Source organism: Phoenix dactylifera, chromosome 3 (assembly GCF_009389715.1).
Source record: "Phoenix dactylifera cultivar Barhee BC4 chromosome 3, palm_55x_up_171113_PBpolish2nd_filt_p, whole genome shotgun sequence".
Lineage (NCBI taxonomy): Eukaryota > Viridiplantae > Streptophyta > Magnoliopsida > Arecales > Arecaceae > Phoenix > Phoenix dactylifera.
The window spans coordinates 6,030,926-6,053,966 of NC_052394.1; the positions used below are offsets into that span (position 1 = coordinate 6,030,926).

General features: G+C 40.5%; 3 protein-coding genes across 3 annotated transcripts; 1 reads left to right on the plus strand and 2 right to left on the minus strand.

Annotated features, from left to right (window-relative positions):
• Positions 1–72: 72 nt before the first annotated feature.
• On the minus strand, positions 73–6,618 carry LOC103701026 (Golgi apparatus membrane protein-like protein ECHIDNA). The gene is made up of 6 exons (XM_008782960.3): positions 6,458–6,618; positions 6,002–6,058; positions 5,704–5,907; positions 5,528–5,587; positions 2,191–2,317; positions 73–418 (listed from the first exon to the last, which is right to left on the minus strand). Exons 1-6 carry the CDS (start codon positions 6,470–6,472, stop codon positions 330–332), a joined length of 552 nt encoding a protein of 183 aa, XP_008781182.1. The 5' UTR covers positions 6,473–6,618; the 3' UTR covers positions 73–329.
• Positions 6,619–8,186: 1,568 nt separating this feature from the next.
• On the minus strand, positions 8,187–15,701 carry LOC103701027 (30S ribosomal protein S1, chloroplastic). The gene is made up of 7 exons (XM_008782961.3): positions 15,326–15,701; positions 14,084–14,359; positions 10,243–10,323; positions 9,250–9,531; positions 9,059–9,169; positions 8,891–8,977; positions 8,187–8,477 (listed from the first exon to the last, which is right to left on the minus strand). The coding sequence occupies exons 1-7, from the start codon at positions 15,617–15,619 to the stop codon at positions 8,349–8,351; spliced, it is 1,260 nt and encodes a 419-aa protein (XP_008781183.1). The 5' UTR covers positions 15,620–15,701; the 3' UTR covers positions 8,187–8,348.
• A 5,409-nt stretch (positions 15,702–21,110) lies between these two features.
• On the plus strand, positions 21,111–22,892 carry LOC103701029 (galactinol synthase 2-like). Its single transcript, XM_008782963.4, has 4 exons — positions 21,111–21,607; positions 21,714–22,037; positions 22,131–22,265; positions 22,364–22,892. Exons 1-4 carry the CDS (start codon positions 21,269–21,271, stop codon positions 22,607–22,609), a joined length of 1,044 nt encoding a protein of 347 aa, XP_008781185.2. The 5' UTR covers positions 21,111–21,268; the 3' UTR covers positions 22,610–22,892.
• The last annotated feature ends 149 nt before the right edge of the window (positions 22,893–23,041 follow it).

Consider the following 23,041-nt stretch of genomic DNA (forward strand, 5'->3'; position numbering starts at 1 on the left):
AATGGTGGTTAAATAGCTGATACAAAACTAGGCCAGGAACAAATCACTTTCACAACCTTGCAACAGGGAAACTAGAGTCTACAACCTCATGGTAATGTGACTTTTTTTTATTCAGGGATATTGATGAGAATGACCACACCAGCTTGTGAATGTTCCGCGTCTGGTATACAAAGATATCACAGATTGAAGGGTCCTCTACATAAAACGTGCACTATGCTATCATCTTGCAGGCGGAAGACATCATGAATCAAACTACATGGTGATCACAACACAAAAATTTCTTAATATCATGATTTTTACATTGTGCCCTCTATAACTCCTATACAACCTCACACAACACTGAAAGCTGATTGTAGTGTCGAGCTAAAACGTGATGCAATTGTCTGAGAAGCAAATTGTTGGATCTGTTTCTTGGCATCTGTAAGTACACAAGGAAAATTAAATATATCAGTCATCTAGAAGGCACTTGCCGCACAGAAACAAATGGTGTAATTTTCAATAAGAATAAAGAGAAGAAAAATTCAGGACATTTGAGAACATTGATAACTGCAAATTATAACCATACGTCATTGAGAAAACAGAAAAAAAGAACTAGCAAATTGGAATAAACAAGAACATGGGATTTCAAGAAAACTCAAGTGTTGGTTCTTGACATTGATGCTACAAATTGAAATTACATTGGACAGAAATCACATGGAGGCAGAGTTCTGGGCAAGGCTCATTGGAAGTTCAAACAGTTTCAGTTCTCGATATTAGCTTTTTCTCTGGACATTTTCCATTGTATCTAAAAACATAATTTTTCAGCTTTGTGATAAAAAACAAGGGACATTACACCCGTGATGTGCCATCTAGGAAGTATTGTTGGTGTTTCCCACCACTTGAAGCAGCCAACTTGAACAGCAATAGCTGCAGCTTGATCATAGTTTAATTGTAGAAATGTGACACCAGATTGCTTTACCAAATTCTGATCTGCTTTTCACTACATCCAGCGGTAACAGCCTTTTCTCATCCAGTAACAATGATAAGGAAAAACCCACAGAATGCTTTTGCTCTGGCCAAGATTGCATGTGCCCTTTGGTCAAGAAAAACAAGAAAAGGAAAAACGAAAAACGAAAAAGAAAAAATACTGGAAGAGAGCCATGGCATGGACATCCTTGTACATGTACAGTATTGCTTCTAACTTGGTTATCCTGTGTGGTGGGAATGCATCTTTTCGCTTTAATCCCATATTGGCACATTTTTGAATTTTGACCGTATGATTACCTCATAAAATATTTGGAAACCAAACAAACCTCCATTCCAATTTAAGTGCTGCTCAGGATCAGATTCAGACAAACTATTCATAACAGGCCTAGAGATTGCCCAAAACACTCAACCAGGTCCCTACTTTGTCTACAATTGACCAAGAATTTGACCAAATCCATTCAGCATAAGATCCCCAAATTTAGCCACTTCATGTGCCCCATCTCAAATTAAATCAGACCTAAATAATTCTCCATGTGTTTCAGCTAACATCTTATTAGGTAGCAATTATTCAAGTGAAAGATTACAACTAGTGAAAGATCAAAAAACTATCAATAAAAAAGTTCTTCATTTTCAACCATTATCATAATAGAATTACCATTTCAATATCCAAAATTAAATGCTTTTAGAGAATAGACATTACTTGGGAGAAAATCATGGAGCACAAGAGAGACTATATTCCAAAGACTCATCAGACTAATGAAAAACTGAAGGACATCAATTTATTTTTACCCAAAAACATGCTTGAACATGTTAAACTTTTCAAGATTACAAAAATGTTAGATACAAATGTTGAAGAATGATTGTAAATTATATATTCTCCAACAGTGGGAGAACTTCTTAACTCCTTTATGCTAGGAGACAGTTTATAAGTCTTTGCCTAGTACAGAGGGTCATGCACCACCGTTAACAGACCTAGCTATAACCCTAACATTTAGCTAATAAAGTAACACTAGCTTCACAAGAATTATGGCTCAGAACTGATAGAACAATGCAGTATGCTCAGCTTTTGAATCTCTCAATGATGTTTAATGCTGACTATATACCATTCAAATTATGCTAGACTAACCCAGTTAAGAAAAAAACTACGCTAGCATAAAAGTCTGGGTCATCAAAGGTAAAAAAAAATTCAAAACAAGCCAAGAGAGTATTAGATTGAACAACTACCTTTACGGCATTTTGTGAAGCCAACAATGTTTGCAATGCTGAGGCTCAGACAAACTCCAACAACTAATAGATAATCTGCTTGAAACCTTATAAGTGAGAATATCCCAAGGAAAATCCATGCAACAGCCTGCACCAATAAGAAGCATCCTCTCTCAGAACTAATTATAGATTCTCATGATAAAGCAAAGTTTCCCCGTCGTGCACCTTTTCATTGCTATGATAGTGTATGATGAATTTATGATGGGTGATATTGAAGTTAATAAGAAACAGGAATAAAAAGTAGTGGAGAAATGCATGCCTACTTAGATTTCTAGAATGAAATAAAGAAAAAGATAAACATGAAGGAAATAACCATGTTTTGGATGGTGGTTTCAAGAGTTTTATATGATTTCTCAAAATTAAGCAGTCAAAATGGTATATGTCAAGGTTCACTAAAACGGGTACTGGAGGTTGTATCAACTGTCTACTAGTTCGGTATGGTACCAATACATACCATACGGACCTGAGGCATACTAGAACCAGAGAGAGGGAGAGGATGGGGGAGAGGGATGCAAAGAAGAAGCCGGGGAGTTGGGGATCTTTGGTGAAGCCGAAGTTGCACAAGCGGGGCTTCAAGGGAGGAGATGACAGAGGTGTCGAGGGATTCCATGGCAGAGGGTTTGTTTGAACAGAGAGGTTGAGAGGGAGAGATGTGGTGAAAGGGAGGGATGCGTAATGGTGGTCCATGCTCATCATTGTCAGGGATGGAAGTGTTGAAACTCTAACCCTAGCACAAGAGAGGTGAGGAGGATTGAGAGGCGAGGAGGGTTGGAAGGCGGAAGAGGGTTGGGACTCGGGAGGGTATGCAAAAGCCTGAACTATCTAAATCACCCTGAAGCGAGTTGTACCGAGGGGTTGAGCGACCTAAACCTCCACTTTGTCCTAGTAATCAACTGACTCAAGTTAGTACGCCCTGAACTGGGTAGTTCAGGAGGAGATGGCTGAGCTCAGTATATATCATGACAAAGAGAGGTACCTCAGCAGCATTAAGGGTGAGGGTTTGGTAATATGCCCCTCGTTTGACTTTGGCTTCATTATGCTATGAGGATATCTTTACAAGTAGCGTCTCACATTACTACAGAAATTTACAGAAAAAACATGACTTATAAATGCGTATTAAACAACACAATATGTGGTTTTGCAAGATTTGCAGAAACTCATTAAGCTTGAAGAAAATGGAGATATCTTTTATGCATGATACTTAAAAATTAGAATGTACAGAACAGAAGATTAGTAGCAGAAAATGCATAACTATCTCTTTGGAGCCTACATGGTTGAGTTGCGCTACTGTAACTTCATAATTGCTCCCTGACCTTTAAAACCAAGCTTTGGCAATAGTAAAACTGGCATTAAGTAGGTTGGATTAAATAACTCTCAACCCATACCCAGCCCATTCATAATCAAGTTAAAAAGAATTAATCCATGCAATATTATATGGACAACTATCAAATCTGCCAACTGGTGTAACTTGTCACTTGTCAGTCATAAACCTTAAAAAAGTAAAAATGGAATAGGGCAAAGAAGAGATCTAGGACTAGGCATCCAAATAAAGTAAGAGACAGGTGAGAGGAGATCAAAGTGGAGAAGATAACATGATAAATCCTGAACATGTTGTCTGCTCCCCTTCTCTAATCAATTTTTTTTATTCTCTCTCTCTTAAACATGAAGTATATCATCTTCTTAATCACCCTAACCAGAACTTGACTAACCCATGGCCCACCTCCCCATTACCATTGTCTTATGGGCACATGGCTAAGATTTGAAAGCTTGTCCTATTAATTGGTACCTGTCAATCAGGGATCCAAGCACAGTACATTTATATTTGGACTGGACATGGGCAACCAATAACCGACCCGATTACAGAAAGCACAGTTAAAACCTTCTATTGCACTAGTTTGAGCAGGTTGGCAGGCCCAGGTTAGAAACTGCCACCCTAGGTTTCAGCCTAGAGTCTCCCAAGTTCACTGCAATACATAATGTGAGATACAAGATAACAACCAATGTTCATAGGCAAAGTAGAGCATAAATGGAAAAAAAGTGCTCCTAAGCAGTCAAAAAGAAATGTAGAGTTATAGATTTGCTCCTTGAATTTTACTTGTATTTTCTAATGCTTTATTCTACTAAATTATACAAGCTATGCATCAATATTCAGTACCAATCTTTTGGTTAAAGGACAGGTCTTCTTCCTCTAATTGATAAAAGGATGCATGCTATACTTGATCGAGCTACTGATGGTTGTTAGGGATATCCAGAAGAAGAAAAGAAAAAAGAATAGTATAAAAAAGTGTACTTTTTGCCTAAGGATAACAACAAACTTCAATAGCACAGTACATGTTGGTTGTACGATTAGAAACTGAAGACATATTTCAATGATATGGAAGATGGGTCAGTAAATCCTAATAATGGCTTGAGTTTGGATTGCCTTTCAGTGACAAGGAGTTGAGATTATGTATACCAATTGGACCAAATGGTCATTATGATATCTAATTTGTGTAATGCGAAGTATATAAGCAATTCGATAGGTAAATGATAGATCTACAACAGTAAAAGATGGACAAATGTCACATGAAGGACAAGTACATACATACATATACATATACATACACATATATGCAGGTATCATTGCACTAGAGAGGAAAAAAAATTGTACCGGTAGAGTATTATGTGTCATTTTGGAGTTTGAAACTGGCTAACTTACTAAATTCTGTAGTTTTTAGCCTTCCTTTCGCATATGTTTCTCTAAATAAAATTTCTATAATTGCACATACATGAAATCATGTAAGCAAGTATGTAGAAGTCTACATTAATACCTCTTTTTTTGAACTTTTAATAACACATGCATGCAAGTGTATCTTCGACAATACACAAGCATAATCAACATATCCGTGCACACATGCCATATACATGTTATCCTAATAATGATGGTTAAAAAAACATTCTTGTGTTGTATTTTGATTGCCAAATTCTTAGTTCGTCATCCACATAATAACTTGTGAGAAGTGACAAGGCCTCTCTAGGAACCTCACAACTGATTCATAAAAGGAACGCAAGCATATTACATCAGCGATAACCATCATTCCCTCTACTTGCAGATCTAGACAAAGGATGGAAACCACTTGCATCATGAGCACATAATTTATTATAAACTAATGTTCCTCAAAATTAAGGTTTGCAATCTCGGCAACGACACTCAATATACAGGATGTACTTAGTCTCGTTACCCTACTGGTATTGGTAGGGTACACCCCATACCAGGTGGTCGAGTCTGAGATTGCAAACCTTGCTCACAATAACTTACCGTGAGATAAAGTGTCCACCAAAAGAGCCATGAGTCCTTCTTATTCATGCGAGCAAGAGACTGAACATAAAGAAATAAGTAAGAGCATGAGATGCGTCGTCAAAGACAAACAGGAAAGAAAATAGACCTATCAAACAATTTCTAATTAAAACTCGTGTCAAGGTAACATTTCAAACCTCTTGATCCAAGCACTCAAACTTCCACACACTCTCTCCTTGTTCATTTATCTCATTCCACCACCTCAGACCAACCAATATCCGTCCACTCACATTCTTGACGACCCAAAAATCAAGAGCAGCAAGAAGAACAGTAACCACGAAAATGATCACAAAACTATTGAAGAAAAGAGCTGAGAGAATATAGAACGCCAATGCTGCAGCCTATCAACATCAAAGACGCCAAATTAGAAACCGACTTCAAAACAAAGGTAATCGCAAATTAAAACAAATTAGTACTCTTGGAGAAACAACAAACCTTGAAGAGAACATGGAAAAAACAAGTCCTCGGATTTGCATAATTTTCTCCTGTAGGCTGCAAACAGAAATCGCATCCTGCTCAGAAAAAAATAAAGTGCGAACCAAAGAATCGCTGAAATGCATCAAATCCTATCAAGATTTCGACATCAAAGAATCTAAATCAACCACTGAATAACACACAAGGTATGAGATCATTCAAATCCCGCAAGAAATCAGATCTGATCATTCTTGAATACTAGATCCAAGACTCAAGAACCAGAATTCCACCCAAAATTTGTGGTCGTCAAATCAAAATTCCGGATCCAGATAAGTCACGTCGCCGACACCCTAGTAGCGCTAAGCGATTCGATACGAGGGAATGAATTGGCGGTGCCCAAACCCTAGAGATCTAACTGGTGCATGAGATCCAATCAATTGGAGAAAAGAAATTGCAGAGCTCGGCATAAGGGATTACCTGCACCCGCTCCATCTCGAGACGAGAGGGCTTGGGAATTGCTCGCCGAGATCTCTTGGTGTTCGTCTGTCGGTATCACGAGGGAAGAGGAGGTGTGGGTTGGTAAATAGCTCTCGCTGCTCCGGTCCCTCCGCGACCAACCGACGGTCTGGCTGAGGAGCCAGGAAATTACCTGATAAAAATGACTCAAAGCGGTCTAAGGAGTTTGGTCCGGTTCGAAACCAAGCCGGTTCTCAGGTGGGTTGATTCTAACAATTGGTGTCGATCTTTTTTTTCGTTGAAATGTTTTTAGGCTGCATATGAGAAATTTGCACCCAATTTTGGGTGCAGGAGAATTACTATGATTTCGATCTTCCATTTGATGAAAGATTTTATTCGTCATGTAAATGAATTGACAACTACCCTCATATTTTCCGGTCAGTTTGGATTTTCAACTTAGAAGACATTGAACTAGCTGGTAACTAAATTTATTAAAAACTGGGATATATATATATATACACACACACACTAAACTAGCTTGAAGATATGGACATGTATTTCATAGCCCGGTCGCCTTATCTTCTCCTATGCTCGGACACAGAAAAAAAAAAAAAAAAGAGTACTTAGATTAGATTTTTTTCTAAGAATGTTTAGGTACGTAAGTTAAGCCATATATCTGAGAGAATCTCTAAAGAGAGAAGGGCATTCTACATACTTGATGGGTGAAAAATAGTTTTTTTTGGACGTTTAGCAAGCTTTTAAGATAGGAAAACAAACACAAAAACCATTTGCTTCTTATTAATTATATATATAGATATTTGTTGAATTATGTTTTGCATTATGATAGCAAAATAAATGTCCCTCAGCCTCCACTATCATGTCCATAAACGCTTTGCATCACGGAGAACCGCAGAAGAAGATAAGGTGTGAAAAGATGAAAGAACAGGTCAGAAGAGACAAGTTTATTCCATGATCTACAGATTTTTAATATATTATGCTTCTGATTTGTCTTTCCTTCCCTCCTGATTCATTTCTTAGCTCCATGGCAGAAATTACTACCAACTAGTAATGCTATAGGGCTCCTGTTACATACGCAGGTACAGTTCTCTTGCGACATGGTACAAAGAAATTACATTTTCATTGCCTTATAGAGGATTTGGTTGATTATAGTACTCTGCCGTATACTCAAGAGAAGGCAAACAACAACAGGAACAGACATTAATGACAAGTGCCACATAATGGTTGGAAAAAAACAAAACAAAAAAAAAAAGCATGGTAATTGTTTAAAATTCCTTGTGCAAAGAAAGTAGGTCGGAGTCAAGTCTTGCTTCCTTTCAAGTCTTACCAAATGCACTAGAATGCATGGTCACTTGTAAATCAACCTCATTAGTATAACCAATAAGGAGATTGTTGATTAAGAGATGCATTTTGTCCTTCAACCTTTGGAGCATTCTCAAGCATCCAAAAAGATAATTTATATTCCCTTTCAAAATTATTTTTCTTATTCCTTTCCTTTTTTGGCTAATAAAAATCACATTCACCAGTTGACTCAAAATCCTATATCAACTACCACCACCCTATCTAACCAATTCCAAGTTCAGCAGAAAAGTTACTAGAAACCTTCAAATTATCCTCCCACAGGTTCCTTCCCGCATCTCCCATGGAAAAAAGAAAAATATTTCAGCTTCCAAGCAAGTTCATGGGGAATACCCAAAAAGAGTGAAAGCAGGTTTTCTGTAACAGTAGAGAATTAGTAACAGAACAAAAACAGGAGGATTTTCTTCTCATATCCAAAGCATTCATGTTAAAGTTAAAACTGAAAGTCTTAAGGTGAATTGTACAATCTCCTCATAAACATTTTGAACCTGCACAGCCCTATGAACATTTATATAACCTGATGCTGGTCCTGTATCTACTCATTTTCTTCTGCTGGTGTGACATCGTCTTCTGCAGGTGGCACATCACTCAAATCCAAGCCCTCAGCAGGCAAGTCTGATGTAAGGGGACCTAAAACCCCCTCAGAATTGAGAGTCAAGCCACTCTGCCAAAAGGAATAAAATAAAAACCAATCAATTCAATGGTAATGATGCAGACTAGAACCAAGGATAGGTCCTATCATATCATCAAATGCTGATATTTTTCATGGTATTGAAATGTCTTAAAACGAATCTACACAAAGCACTGATAGGTAATAAACAGGCAAACAGTTCTTCCTATACATAAAATGTTAACTGACTCAAAGCTTTCCATGTCACAGATGATAAGAAAAACATAAATCAAGTTTTCCATATGACGTTGTGAATTCAACGCTACATGGGAGAAGTTATTTCTGTATTTCGAACCCGTGACTTATAGGTCATAAAAGAGCAACCTTACCGTTGCACCAAGTCTCACCCTCCTGTGAAAGCATTCAGTTATAAAGGTTTGTATTTATCTGATAGGGCTAGCAAATACCTCAGGCTGGAACCTCAGCATGTCAGCTCGGGCCATCGCCTCTGCTTGAGCTATTCTCTGCCTGAACATCTGAGCCATTTCATCCGCCTAATAGAAACAAATTGGATCAGAGTTGATGGCTATGAGTCTAGCAGAGGGAAGAAAAAGGATAAACTTAATTAATATTACCTTCTCCAAAACAAGCTTTGGATTGCGGATCATGTCACCGGGGGTTGGTTCCAACTTTTTAGTAGACAGACTTACTCGGCCTCTTTCACGGTCATGACTCAGTATCATCACCTTATTGCATAAAGAATTTACAAGGATGAACTCATGGAGAAGACTGAAGCTGGGAAGTACAAATGAACTGAATGAAATACCTTGAGCGTATCACCAGGTTGCAGGACTGTTGAGATGTCTGAAACACGGTCATGACTAATCTGGCTAACATGCAGAAGGCCATTTATTCCACCAATATCAATGAAGGCACCATAAGGTTTCAAGCTCTGGACAGTTCCTAGGACAACTGAACCAATTCCAAGCTGAGCCTGACTATCTGCCATAGCCTTGCGGTTACTGAGTACAAGCCTAGATTGATCCTCATCAACCTCCACAAATTTAAGAGGTAGCTCCTTATCAATGAGTTCTTCTGCTGTTGATTTCTGGTTTAACATGGATTAAATACAGTGAATACTAATCAAACTGTTATATGAGGGTAGCATTTTGAATCCAAGTAAAAGAATTAAACAGTTATCAGTGACAAAACAACAGTGTGAGGCTTGCAAAGTTAGGCTGGACAAACCGACAAAGTTAGCAGATAAGTCAGGGCCTGTTTGCAATTGCTTTTGTTTTCTGCTGCTTCTTTTTTTTTCAAGAACCGAAGAAGAAAAAATGAACTAACTGAACAAAATGTATGATGACCCCCTTCTTATTGCTTTCCACAGTGAAAACTACAAGGAATAGCAAAAGTTTTGTATGAATACTATCTTTAACATCGATCTCCATGTGATAGTTTACTAATTTGTAGAGAAACAAGAACACAAAAAAATGACGATTCCAAACAGACCCTCAGTTAGCTAAGAAATGGAAAAATCAAGTCATTTTCCAAATAGCTGAATCATGCAGGAAATCAAGTACAAATGTGCAATTAAACAGCACTCACAAAAGTAACTAAATAAAACTAAACTTTATTGAGAGAAGATTGAAAGACTTCTGCAATGAGGCCTGATACATGAAAATGACTTTAAAATGAATCAGCTATAAAATTAAATTTTAACTCATGGTTAGCAGAGGTCAATTTATTAAGCTCGACAGTCCAAGTAAAATAGCACCAATAAAAATTAAAGGATGCTAAAGCCAAGTTAAAGACCAACCGTTGAAATCTGTGAAAATGGAATAAAACCACGAAGGGCCTCCACTATGGCTACCACACCTCCTTTATTTCCCCCAATAACCTGCCATCCAGAATATTTGGTACAGCACATCAGAAGGTAAAAATATAGGGAACACATTGCTCACAAGACAGTATGGTTGCCTCAATCAGATAATAACTTCATTCAATCTGATAATTGCTCATAACCGATAAAAATATCGTTAAATCTTAGTGGGACTTTTTGGTATCCCATTTTGAGTGTCCTCCATAATATGAGTCACATTTTAATGAAAACATATGAAACATATAAAATTTTTAATGCAACTCCAGCAACAGATCCGCATGTACTCCATATTGGATTCATAAGCTTACAAAAGTTAAGTTCTATTTCATATAACTCCTCTTAGATTAAGTTCCACTCATGCTTTTTCTTTTTCTTGAAGAAGCAGTAGCATGTGAAGTAAAATGATGATGATGATGAGGAGGAGGAGGAGGAGGAAAAGAGAAAGAAACAGGGAAAAATCCAAGAAGTTTATAAAGGTGATAATAAAGGAGGTCCTACAAGTTATGAAGTGACAACAAAGAGGAAGTCTATGAAACAATACAAGAAAGGGAAAAACCCAAGTAGTGAAAACCTAGGAGTAGAGGTGATCACGGGCCTTCTGGCCCGCCCGGCCCGCCCGGCCCGGCCCGAAATTTTTCGGGCTTGGGCATTGAAAAAAGGCCTATTGGTCGGGCCTGGGCAGGAAAAACGGCCCCGACCAAAAAAATCGGGCCGGGCCTGGACACTTTTAAAAAAAGGCCCGGTTCGGCCCGGCCCGACTATAAAATACTGATAATATTAAAAAAAAATAAGAAACCCTAAAAGCTAATACTAAATCCTAAACCCCCCCCCCCTCCCCCTCCCCTCGCTGAGAGCCGCCGCGACCCTCCCTCTTCCGTCGCTGAGAGCCGCCGCCACCCCTTCCCTAGCTGAAAGCCGCCGCCCCCCCTTCCCTCGCTGATGAGCCGCCGCCCCCCCCCCCTTCCCTCGCTGAGAGGTGAGAGCCGCCGCCCCCCCTTCCTTCGCTGAGAGCCGCTGCCCCCCCTTCCCTCGCTGAGAGCCGCCGCCCCCCCTTTCCTGATAGCCGCCCCTGTAGCCGGTTGCTGCCGGTTTCCCTGTAGCCACCGCTCCTCTCGGTGTCGTCGCCTCTTCAACGACCGACCGGCGGCTCTTCGCGTCCTTCTCCCCCGGACGGCAACCTCCACGGCTCCGGTCACCGAGTCACCGGTAAGCTTTTTCTCCTTCTCCTCCTCCTCTTTGATCCCGGATGAATTTTGCCCAAATCCTTCACAGTCAAGCCCGGATGTTCCGAGTCGGAACTCGGAGAGGGAGAGGTGGGGGGGGAGCGGGAGAGCTCGGAAGTTCCGAGTCGGAACTCGGAGAGGGAGGGAGGTGGGGACTTCGGAGCTTCCCATCGGGCCGGGTTTTGAGGTGGGGGGGAGAGGGAGGTGCCGACTGCCGAGGTGGCTACGAGTCTTCCCGGTGAAGTTGGGGACAGTAGTTTTGTTTTGGGTGTACCGGTGGAGGAAAAGAGGGAGGAGGGCGGCGGCTCTCCCGGAAACAAGAATAAAACATGAAGCTTAGAAAAAACCTTTTGGAAAACCTAGCAGCTTATTCAACAATAAGATATTGAAGCAACCAATTTATCTCTAGAAAAAAGAAGCAAGTAATTCATGAGAATGGCCTTTGCATCTTAGTATTTTTTATTCACATTATGTTTCCTTCTGATATTTTAGATTCTGAAGATATAAACTGCTTTTAAAAATTTAGATACCAGTCCATCAATAAAGTGTCTGTACAGTCCTGTGGCATGTGGGTCCATTCTTATTCTTGCTATAACTGAATTTTCAATTGCTAATATTTCAATTTTATGTTTGTAGGTTTTGAGAGTTAGAAGATGCAAGGATGTTCTTCTACAGTTTTCTATTATGGAAGTGGCTTCAAGAATTATGATTATATTTACTTTTGAATGCACAAAGATGCATGTTTGTTATAATGTTAATGGGACAATGTAATTTGAATTTTGTCTAAATATGTAATTGTCTAAGTTTGTAGTTTTTATTGTTGGGTTGTAATTCTCAGCTGGACAATAGTGTTTCATACATTTTATTTTCTTTCTATTGGCTTGAAGATGCAAATTTTTTCTTTTTTAATGTTTGTAGATATATCCAAATTACAAAGTTTGAAACCACCACCAACACTATCTATTTGAAATAGGCTACTTATATGGTTAACATTAACCAATTAACCATTGGAGAAACAAAATAAAGATAGAAAAATACATCTAGTTTTAGAGAGCCCATTAAGCTGTAAGGCCATTTTGGCCCATTTCTAGATTCCAAAAAAAAAAAAAGAAATCGGGCATGTCGGGTCGGGCCTGTCGGGTCGGGCCTAGGACCAGATTTATAAGGTCGGGTCGGGCCTGTCGGGTCGGGCCTGGGACCAGATTTATAAGGTCCGGTCGGGCCTGGACAAAAATTTAAGCCCGACAGTCGGGCCGGGCCGGGTCTGGGCATAGCCATCGGGCCTAATTTCTGCTGTAGAGCCCGGCCCGAGCCCGGCCCGGCCCGGATTTTGATCAGCTCTACCTAGGAGTCACTTACCAAAGCATTTGTGGGAAGAAAAAACCCAAAGCAATGAGACTAAGTCTTTCCAAAAGAAATCTTATCATTTCCCACCTCTAGACTACTTTCACAATAGGGCTCTTTTCATGGTTTGAAAGTCACGTCAAGGCCTGCTATTTCTTATTTTAACAAGCTTTCAGCTGACCAATAGTAATTTCTTCAATCATCCTCCTCTCAAAGATCTCCAGTAAAAGTTGCACAGGGATCACTTAGGCCTGTAGTAAGATCAGATGTGGATAATCCAAAATAGGTGTTGGGGAAAAAGAGAAGAAAGAACATTTTGGTGTAAAGAGATGAGTTTTACTAAAAAAAAAGGCATCTCCTAAATCAGTTATTCAACTAACAATGAGAGATTATGGAAAGAAATTTATCATCTGAGTATTCAACTTTAGAAGAACCATTCTGTTTGAAGTTTAACAAAAAATTTCTTGGAAAGTTCATGGCTGTGGGGCTTGCTTGAAATTGTGAAAGTGAGAACATACTCCAATTATGTTGCATTATAAATTGAAAGCTTAAACTAAGCAAAAGATCCTTTGGGATGTTAACATAATTCATTCTCATTCATCAATCACAAGTGAGACATGTTGCTCTTGATTTAATTGCTGTGGAGAGAGGGGAAGGGAGAGAGAGAGAGGATAATGAGAAACTAATTAGGACTGCACACATTTTAGACAAAATTGAAGTATCTGCTTTTGGGTATTCTGTTTATTGTGAGTTGATAGATCATTAGCAAGTGAGGCATGGAAGAGAAGGTTTGTACATATAGTCAAGCTGAGCTTATTATATCTCATTGTCAAGAATATGCTTACAGGCAAGTTGAACAGAAAGGGTTCACATAAATGACAGGAATATGCTTATAGGCAAAAAAAATTTGAAAAAGACAAGGTCGTAAGAAGTGATTGCAGCAGGACAGTGTAAATTATGAGCACAAGTCAGATAAATCCACATGCAACGACTATTAATATATCTACATAAACATAAAGAGAAGGCCTTGTCTTATCGAGACACATGGTTGTTAACTAGCAAGCTTGTACTAAACATTATCAAAATTTTCCAAATTTGGATGGGCGGTAGGTAACTCAAACAAACTTATCATGGGTCCAGTGTTCTCCAAAGAGGGAATCTATTTGTCACATAAAAAGGAATTAGGAAATTTTGTTGTTCCGGATCCTCACCTTACCCGTGACAATAACATCCTCAGCCTGAAGCTGCCTACATCTTTCCCATGCAAGGTCATACTGAATTGACCGTAGGCTCAATATCAAGCTATCATCAGCCATATTCTCTCCAACTATAGTAAACTCGTCGACTAATCCTGGATATATACCTGCCTCTGCTACATGCTTGATTTTGTGAATACATGCTTCTTGAACAGGTAAGTACGCTGATGATTTTGCTGTGATATCAACAAGTGCGCCATTGACATCTGTCATAAAGACTGTCCCTTTAACCTGAAAGAAAAATGATGGATCAATCAATTAGGCATTCCAAGGCAACAAAGATATGCCGTAAATAACACAATGCCTACAGAAAGATCTGTCCAGCTAAAAAAAACTGAAACTTAGGGCCACAAATCAACAAAATAATAAATGTAACCAATAGAAGCTCTTGTCCAAGAACCCATTTTCACCATTTGTCCAAATCAATATCGAACATGGACTCCTTTATGCCCTACCCTGATTTAATGCATTTCCGTGTCAGCAATTTCAGAATAGACCCAGTAGATTCGGTTCAAGCTTTGAAATCATCCGGTACACTTTTTCCCCTTTTAATTAATTAATTCAATTACCAAAAGGAGCAAACCAGTGCATCCCAGCACATTCCTACATATCCACTAAGTTACAGAACAAATTCTAATTCCAGCTAGTAGCCAGCAATAAATTTACAGTCTTTCATTTTTCTATTTAATACTATGGACAAAAAACTAATGACAAGACTTGAAACCCTTATATATCCACAGTAAACAATACTATTGAAGATGCTATATATCGACGAATAGGATTATTTTTCAAATAAATTACAGGCTCAAATTGGCATACCAATTGCTAAATTAATCAATCAATGTGCATCAAAATTGTACCATACGTTGAAACCAAGGAAAAGGGTTTGACAATTAAGTAATTGTCATAGAACCATTCTTGGGAACCCTTTGAAAAGAAAACTCAGCTCTCCTAATCAAATATCTATTTTTACACACGCAAAGGATGAAATTTTTATTCAGCATTCCATGAAGGGACTCGATTTATCAACTCTAAACGAAACAATAAATCATCTAAGCAACTCAGTCCGCATCGAAATCAAACAATCCATCAAAAAACAGAAATTGCCTGAAGCAAAAGGGATTGAAACGTACTGAACTACACCAATTAGCACATAAAGCAGGCCAAATTTCGTCGGGTGAGAAAAAAAGGACGGACCTTGGTGCCGATCTCGGAGTTGAAGTCGTACTTGTCGAGGGCGGCGTGGAAGTCCTCGACGGTGAAGGAGACGGCCTCCATGGGTGCGGTGCGGCATCTCTCGGCGGCATCCTCGAAGAGATCCTTGAGCTTCTGCCGCTCCTTCTGGGCCGGCGTGATGGCGTAGGCCGCGGCGGCGACGGAGAAGGACGGCCGCCCCAGGGAAGGCTTGGAGGAAGAGGAGGTGGGCTTGGAGAGCGGGGACGAGGAGAGGGGCGGGCATCTCAGCCCGGAGAACTGCGCCACGGCGGCCATCTCGCTTCGCTATCCCCTTCCCTATCCAATTCCAACGGCCGACAAAGCGGAGCCGCAATAGAATCATAGAAGAGTGGGATCGAATGACCAACGGAAGGAGAGCTGGCGTCCAGTTTGGGCTGGGCTTAACCATGCTCTCGTTAGTTAGACCCGGGCCCAATCCAAACAATGAGCCAGTTGTCCAGCCCTATTGGCCATGGGTCTCACAAAACTGAACTTGTTTGGTTTTCAAATTGTCCACGAAGGTTTTGCATGTTGCGATCGACGAAAAGGGTAAATTTTTCCCCATGTCATCATGCATGAACTTCGAATATCATGGATGTCTATGAAATACGCAATACATTGTTGCATAGCTTCGTGCGATGCATGCCTGCAGCACCGTATATTACAAGGGGCCTACAAGATCATGAGTCATGGTGCCATGCGTGGATGGCCATGCTTCACGGATTGGACCTCTCCCATTGAAGTACAAATTGGTGAGTGTATGAAGTTGAAGAGCATAGAGAAACATGGGGACTTTTCATGAAGGGTAGAATGCAAGAGACTGCATTGAGAGAGAAGAAGAGTACATAGCCATATTCTTGGAGCTCCTTATATTTATGGGTGAAAAGTAGGCCATGATAGTCCAAAATCCAAGCATTCAGCTTGGAATCAAAGAATTAGTCTCGAGTTAGGAACTGAGCCATTGGGATGGGCACAAGTGGAAGCTCAGATGAGTTCAAGCTGGATTGCATTTGATTTTAGCCCGGTCCTTCTAGGACTGAGCTAGAGCTCGTTGGTTACGAAATGAATGAAAAATTAAAGCAAATTCCAGCCTGAGTTCCAATCATCCTAATCTTGGCACTGCACCTGCACTATAAGCAGGGATCTGCATTTTTACTGATCAATGACGAATATTTCACTCGCGTCTCCTTTTATGTGTTTGAATTGGTTTCATGGCAAACCAATCAATGCCATGAACTTGCATCGATTGGATTCAGATTTTTACCTGCTTTTGTTATAACTAGAAAATCCTAGGTTTGCCTTTCATTAGCTGCTTGATGTATCTTTTACTCCTAGTCACATTCTTGCAAGTTTGGACCCACTTTGGATTTTTTTTCTTATGCTCTCTTTCTAACACAGTCTACGCTGTGCCATGTGAATAGCCAGTCACACCGCATCCAAATGCAACATCTGTAAATACAACTATTTCTTGGTCCAGACCTCCTTGATTCCTCTCCATGTTACATTATAACATCAGAAATAATTATGTTTATTAAATTCATAACAAAAAGCATTTGGTGGCAAACATTTAATTCAAAGACTTCATTTTGATTGGATCAAGATTAACTATGATTTACTCTTTGCACTTAAATCAGTCATGGAACATTTTAGAGTACATTTGGTTGCTTGGAGAAGGCACTGAAAAATGGATTAAGTTTTTGGAAAAATCGAGTCCTCTGACTATGATTAAGTAAATTATGTAGAAAGGGTTTCCAAAAATGGCCTTTTTTTTTCCATGGATAACTTGCTTTTCGTCTTCATTTTCTCTTACAAAGTTTTCTAAACAACCAAATCTGAGTTCAGCAATAGTCACTTCTTTCCCTTAAAGCAATCACATGCATATGTATGTCGATCAATATAAATGTTCCGGGGGGGAGGAGGGTTGCCGAAGTTAGTCCCACATCGACTAGTAGTGGAAAGGTTCTGCGCCTTAAATGGGGGGCTCAATAACTCTTTCCTCACGATGGCCCTTTTGTGGGACAAAACCGTGAGGAGGGCTCCGGGTACGCTCGACTCCCAAAGCGGACAATACCTCATGGGGGACGCGGTCTCTTTCTCTGCTCGGTCGGTATGGGCTATGCTGTTGCGCGAGGCTCCGGCCAAAGCGTCGTCTCCACAACAATAAATAAAAAGAAATGATAGAAAATCTAAGCCCAAAAAATCATCTATACATCACATTTGTGAAAAATTGATACCTATAACTTACAATGTCGTGTCACAATAGATTCACCCCCTCCCCCCCCCCCCCCCCCCCCCCCTCTCTCTCTCTCCATTGCAATGTAAGATAGATAAGAAAATACCAAGATTGTTGATTTTTATTGCTAGAAATAAGTAGTTATCTAATGTCTAAATTAGGTAGTTATAAAAAGAAAAGACATGTAGTTGTATCCATGATAATTTAAAACTTGTAACTCATCAAGGTAGATAACAATCTATTGCGAATGCCATAATTTTTCTTTGTTGAATTTTGGGCTGAGTTAAAGCTACATACATGCATGTGCTGATTAATTGATATTTAATATGATAAAAAATGGTGCATAATCTACATCTAATAAATCGTTTATACACATCACATTTGTGATATGCTAATATTTCCAATCCTTAATACTTTGTCATAGTAAGTCTGCTCTCACTTTTTTTCTAGGAAATAATTTGTTATAAGTTAAGCTGGTGAGAGAAATGCTAAGTTTGTTGATTTTTCTTGATGTTGACAATTGGTTAACAAATATGATGTCTAAGTTATGTCCTAGTGATGAAGCAATAGCTTAACTTTTTAAATATATACGCCAAGATAAATGGCAATGTTATAATATGCACCAAGCTACTAGTCATGCTCCGATTCTTCTTTTGTGACACTGTAATGAGTTCAAATGTAAAGCTTGGTGTTATTTCTAAAACACCCTCAAACAAAAAGCCTTTGCTCTTTCTAAATTTTGACAATGGATGAGTCTACATAGCAACATTATAATAAGCCCAATTCTACTACAGAGCACACAATTCTTTTGTGGGTCTACAGTATCTTCAAAGATAAAAAATGAGAAGCTTGGTATTCTTTTTAGGATACCATTTGATATGAAGTCTAAATCTTATGGTAATGGATAAAACAGTCTCAACATTACTTCATATTAGTTTTAGAAAATTTAGTCTGCCATGTTTGCGGTACTTTTGCAACTTTTCCATGATGGTAACTAGTTAATTTGACGAGAGAAAAATACTCAATTGATTAGTTAATTTCATAAAAAAAGATTATCAATCATATCTTTTAAAATTCAAGCAACATATAATTGTTGTAGTTGGCAAATCTGGACTATAGTAAATTTAGAATATAACTAGTAAATTCTAGGCATACCTCATTAATTGCCTCACAAGCATTTTATTACTTGAGTAGAAAATTGGTTTTTATCCGCATTCTTTCTATTTTTTATTAATTATGGTGTTTTCTCGTGCTGTTAAGTTTAACATTTTTTAGGAAAGTTATGATAAATCCTAAGTGATTCTTAAAGAAGGCATCTTTGTTTATCTTTATATTTCAATGAGATAAAGAATAAGAATTTATATATCAGTCATATACTCTCAATATTATATAGTATTTTTTTGACTTAAATAAATTATCCATTTCGCATGTTATGCTATGATCAATATTTATTGATTACTACTTTTTCTTGATGTAGTCACCCGTGCATATGGTGATTAGCTGACCTAAATAAAATAAAAAAAAGTCCAAACCTAAAATTCATTTGCATGCGCTAAATTTGCGAATTATAATATTTATCATAAAGAATAATTCATTCTAACTTGTCACGCTAGATAGCGACACTGTAGTATATATGCTCATACCATAATTTTTTTTTTTTTTATAGAGCCAAGTTTATAGCAACCATGTTGAGCCTAGTGTTTATCTTTGAATTTTCATATTTTAGTAGAAAAGTCTTGCCCTACGTTCAATTCCAACTTGAATTAAATATTCCTCACATTACTGTCATACTACAAGCAGATAGTTGACCTGCCATGTTCGTGGCACTCTTGTAGACTTGCCATGTTCTTGAGGCTAGCTAAAATGGTGACACGCCAAGCCAGAAATTAACAACCAACTGGCTCCCGATGCACCTATCTGACTTGTCCTACGTAGTATAGCCCTTAAAAATTTCGAAAAGACGGATAAGGCTGGTCCCACAAACTAAATTACGTAACATCATCATGGGAGTGGACCGACCAATTCGTCGCCACATGCACGAAGAACGAGTCTCCCGTTACTAGAACAGACTGGTCGCCTCTGTCGGCATCATTCCATCAAAATAGTTTAACATTTTTCCACGACGCAGTCTATCATCATCCAATTTCAATCCAACGGTTTGATTTTGAGGATACACTGTAGCGCGGCGTGTTCCTGGTCTCGATTTAAATATGAATGTAGGATAAAGTGTCTTAACTAGATCTTTGGGAAAGCGAGAGCGTACGAATTCTTGGGCTTTGAATTCCATGGCCGGTGCTCGGATCAATGCGGTCTTCGATACGTGGGTCCCAGGAGATCTGGAATAAAAGGAATTTGTCCTGCAGGTCTCATCACCGCTTGTTTTAGTCAACTCCATTTAGCGTTAAATCGGGGAGGTGGGCGCGAATGCGCGACGAGGGCGGTGGTGGTTGGCTAGCCCAACCGAAGATTCGCGCGAAGGTTCTGGACTGACACGTGGCGTCATGACAGCCTTAGTGAAGCCTGCTTGTTACGGCGTTGAAGAACTTCCAATCCCTCTCAATCTCCGTCGCGGAGTTAAACCGTCGGGCTGCGGCGGTGATATCCCGCCACGTGACAACGTGGGGTGGAACACCGTGTCCTTGGGTTCTAATAGCTTCCCCAACAGAGATGCTTAAGTGAATCTAGAGCAGGGTCAAATTACTTGTGGTATAAGATATCAAAGCCAGCAAAAGTGATACATCGTACACGTGGTCTCGAATGGCTTTATAACCAATCATGGAAGCAGATATCTTATAAAGATCTACTATGGACGGTTATGATCGTCGGTGGAAGAGGCTTATGCGGGACTCACCAAGTGTATGGCTAGCACGCATTCTAAATTCTAACTACCAATGTTGGCACAGCAGAACCCTATATTTCTTCCAGAGAATCTTCTAATTGTTCCAGAGTAATTAGAAGGAGATTGTTTAACCAGAAAAAATTCAGTTCAGATGTAGGATACCTATCCAAAAGTTTTCGCAATTCAATCATGTATGATGGAATTATTAAAGATTTGATCTTTTCTAATAACTCTGTTTGTAACTCACTAGAAGCTCGGAAAATAAAGAGAAGATGTATACGAACTAGATATCCAGCAACAAAAAGAAAGAAAAGGGTTGAATAGAAAAACTTCCGAGCATTTGTTGGTCTCATATGTGTCCTCAAACGGATGACACGTCCCATGCCATCTAACAAAAAGGACAAAGGGAACCGTTTACGGCAGCAGGTCCAAGTCAATTAAACTAGACCAGCGCTACCGACAAATCTCATCCGTTCTAACAAATATAAAATCTTAAAAGTGAACCATCCGACAGTTGCCGGGCTTAAAATTGTTCTCGCCTCCTCCTTCTCAGAACCCTCCTGGACCGCTCGATTCACCAACACGACACGTGTACGGTCCACCTTCCACTCCGCTCAGGCGGAACAACCCACCGCTCATCTTACGAACACCGGCAGCCACCTGTCCCCTCCTCGTGCTTATTTATTCCTCCGCAATCCCCCTCAAGTGATCCTCGAAGTCTCTTGAAGATCGTTCCAACTTTTCAAAGTTTCCAAGCTCTCTCCTCTTGTCCTTCTTTCCGAGTCTCCTCCTCCTCCCTTTCCTCTCTTCCGCTCCTCTTCTTCTCATTAAACTTCTGTGCGAGTTGACAGCGATGGCGCCGGAGATCGTCAGGAGGGCGGCGGCGGCGGTCGCTGCATATGGAAAGCGGCCGGCGGCGGCGGTGTCGAGAAGGGCGTACGTGACGTTCCTCGCCGGCGACGGGGACTACTGGAAGGGCGTTGTCGGGCTGGCGAAGGGACTGAGGAAGGTAAAATCCGCGTATCCGCTGGTAGTAGCCATGCTGCCGGACGTTCCGGAGGGCCACCGCCGGATCCTCCGCTCCCAGGGCTGCCTCGTCCGCGAGATCGAGCCCGTCCACCCCCCGGAAAACCAGACCCAGTTCGCCATGGCCTACTACGTGATAAACTACTCCAAGCTCCGTATCTGGGAGGTAATCTCACCGCCCCGTTGCCACTGTCAACGCTCTCCCTCACTCTAATTTTAAGGAATCCATGTCTGTGTTATTCTAAATATGGTCCTGGTGTCATGTCGTGCAGTTTGTGGAGTACCAGAAGATGATATACCTGGACGCGGATATCCAGGTATACGATAACATCGACCACCTCTTCGATCTCCCGGGTGGGCATTTCTATGCGGTCATGGATTGTTTCTGCGAGAAAACTTGGAGTCACACGCCGCAATACCAGATCGGATACTGCCAGCAGTGCCCGGATAAGGTATCTTGGCCGGAGGACAAGCTTGGAGCGCCGCCGGCGCTCTACTTCAACGCCGGCATGTTCGTCCATGAGCCCAGCCTCGCCACCGCCGAGTCTCTCCTTAAGACCCTCAAGTCCATTACCCCCACACCCTTCGCCGAGCAGGTAATCCTACGGTCGACCTCTTCGTCATTTGGACAAATTCCAGGGGGGTTTTTGGCAAGCGGTGCTGAGTTTTGTATTTTTATTTGGGCGTAGGACTTTTTGAACATGTTCTTCAAGGATATTTACAAGCCGATCGCCGGGGTTTACAATTTGGTCCTCGCGATGCTGTGGAGGCACCCGGAGAACGTGCAGCTGGACAAGGTCAAGGTGGTCCACTACTGCGCTGCGGTACGTGTGATCAAGTCGTGGCCATCTGATCGTGGTGGATCCCATGTTTCCATGCTTTCAATTTGGTGCTGATATGGTTTTTCTCTTTTTTTTTTCAGGGGTCAAAGCCGTGGAGGTACACGGGGAAGGAGGCGAATATGGACCGGGAGGACATCAAGATGCTGGTGGAGAAGTGGTGGGATATATACAACGACGAGTCGTTGGACTACAAGGGGCCGGCGGTGGTGGTGGACGGAGTTCCGGCGACAGCGGGGGCGGCGGCGGACGGGTTGAAGCAGCCGTTCCTGGCGGTGCTGTCGGAGGCCGGGGTTGTGCATTACGTCGCTGCGCCCTCGGCGGCGTGATGTGGGCAAGGCTGGAAGTGGGTATAGCTACGGGGAAGCCGAAATGGCACTCTCGCGCTCCCCTTTTTTTTATTTCAAGATTTATTTTGAGTCTATTTTGGAATGATATCGTGTGTTTGAGGTCTGGAGTTTGTGAACCTGTGGAGTTGATAAATAAGAATTGTGTTTGTATATAATAGAATATGACCAAAAGAGAACAGAAAAAAAAGGAAAGAAAGGGTTTATACTGTAAGATGTCTTTAAATCGCGTAATGGCAGGACTTCGTTAACTATTTGGAGTTCATGCTGGTGTTAGAATATGGAGTGAATGAAAAGAAAAGAAAAGGTTCCGACAAAGAAAACTTCTTTTCAGATAGATGTTTGAATGAAAACTTCTGTGAAAAGCAACGCATCTCAATGAATGTTAATGATTTTCGCTGCTCCTGTGGACGT

Coding starts and splice junctions, on each gene's coding strand:
- LOC103701026 (XM_008782960.3), bottom strand. Junction 5,588..5,703: donor TTGAGTGCTTGGATCAAGAG/GTTTGAAATGTT, acceptor CTTTATGTTCAG/TCTCTTGCTCGCATGAATAA. Junction 419..2,190: donor CTTCACAAAATGCCGTAAAG/GTAGTTGTTCAA, acceptor GTGTACTTACAG/ATGCCAAGAAACAGATCCAA.
- LOC103701027 (XM_008782961.3), bottom strand. CDS start 15,619: ATGGCCGCCGTGGCGCAGTTCTCCGGGCTGAGATGCCCGCCCCTCTCC. Junction 9,170..9,249: donor AACCTGGTGATACGCTCAAG/GTATTTCATTCA, acceptor TTATGCAATAAG/GTGATGATACTGAGTCATGA. Junction 8,978..9,058: donor CAAAGCTTGTTTTGGAGAAG/GTAATATTAATT, acceptor TGTTTCTATTAG/GCGGATGAAATGGCTCAGAT.
- LOC103701029 (XM_008782963.4), top strand. CDS start 21,269: ATGGCGCCGGAGATCGTCAGGAGGGCGGCGGCGGCGGTCGCTGCATAT. Junction 22,038..22,130: donor CCACACCCTTCGCCGAGCAG/GTAATCCTACGG, acceptor ATTTGGGCGTAG/GACTTTTTGAACATGTTCTT. Junction 22,266..22,363: donor TGGTCCACTACTGCGCTGCG/GTACGTGTGATC, acceptor TTTTTTTTTCAG/GGGTCAAAGCCGTGGAGGTA.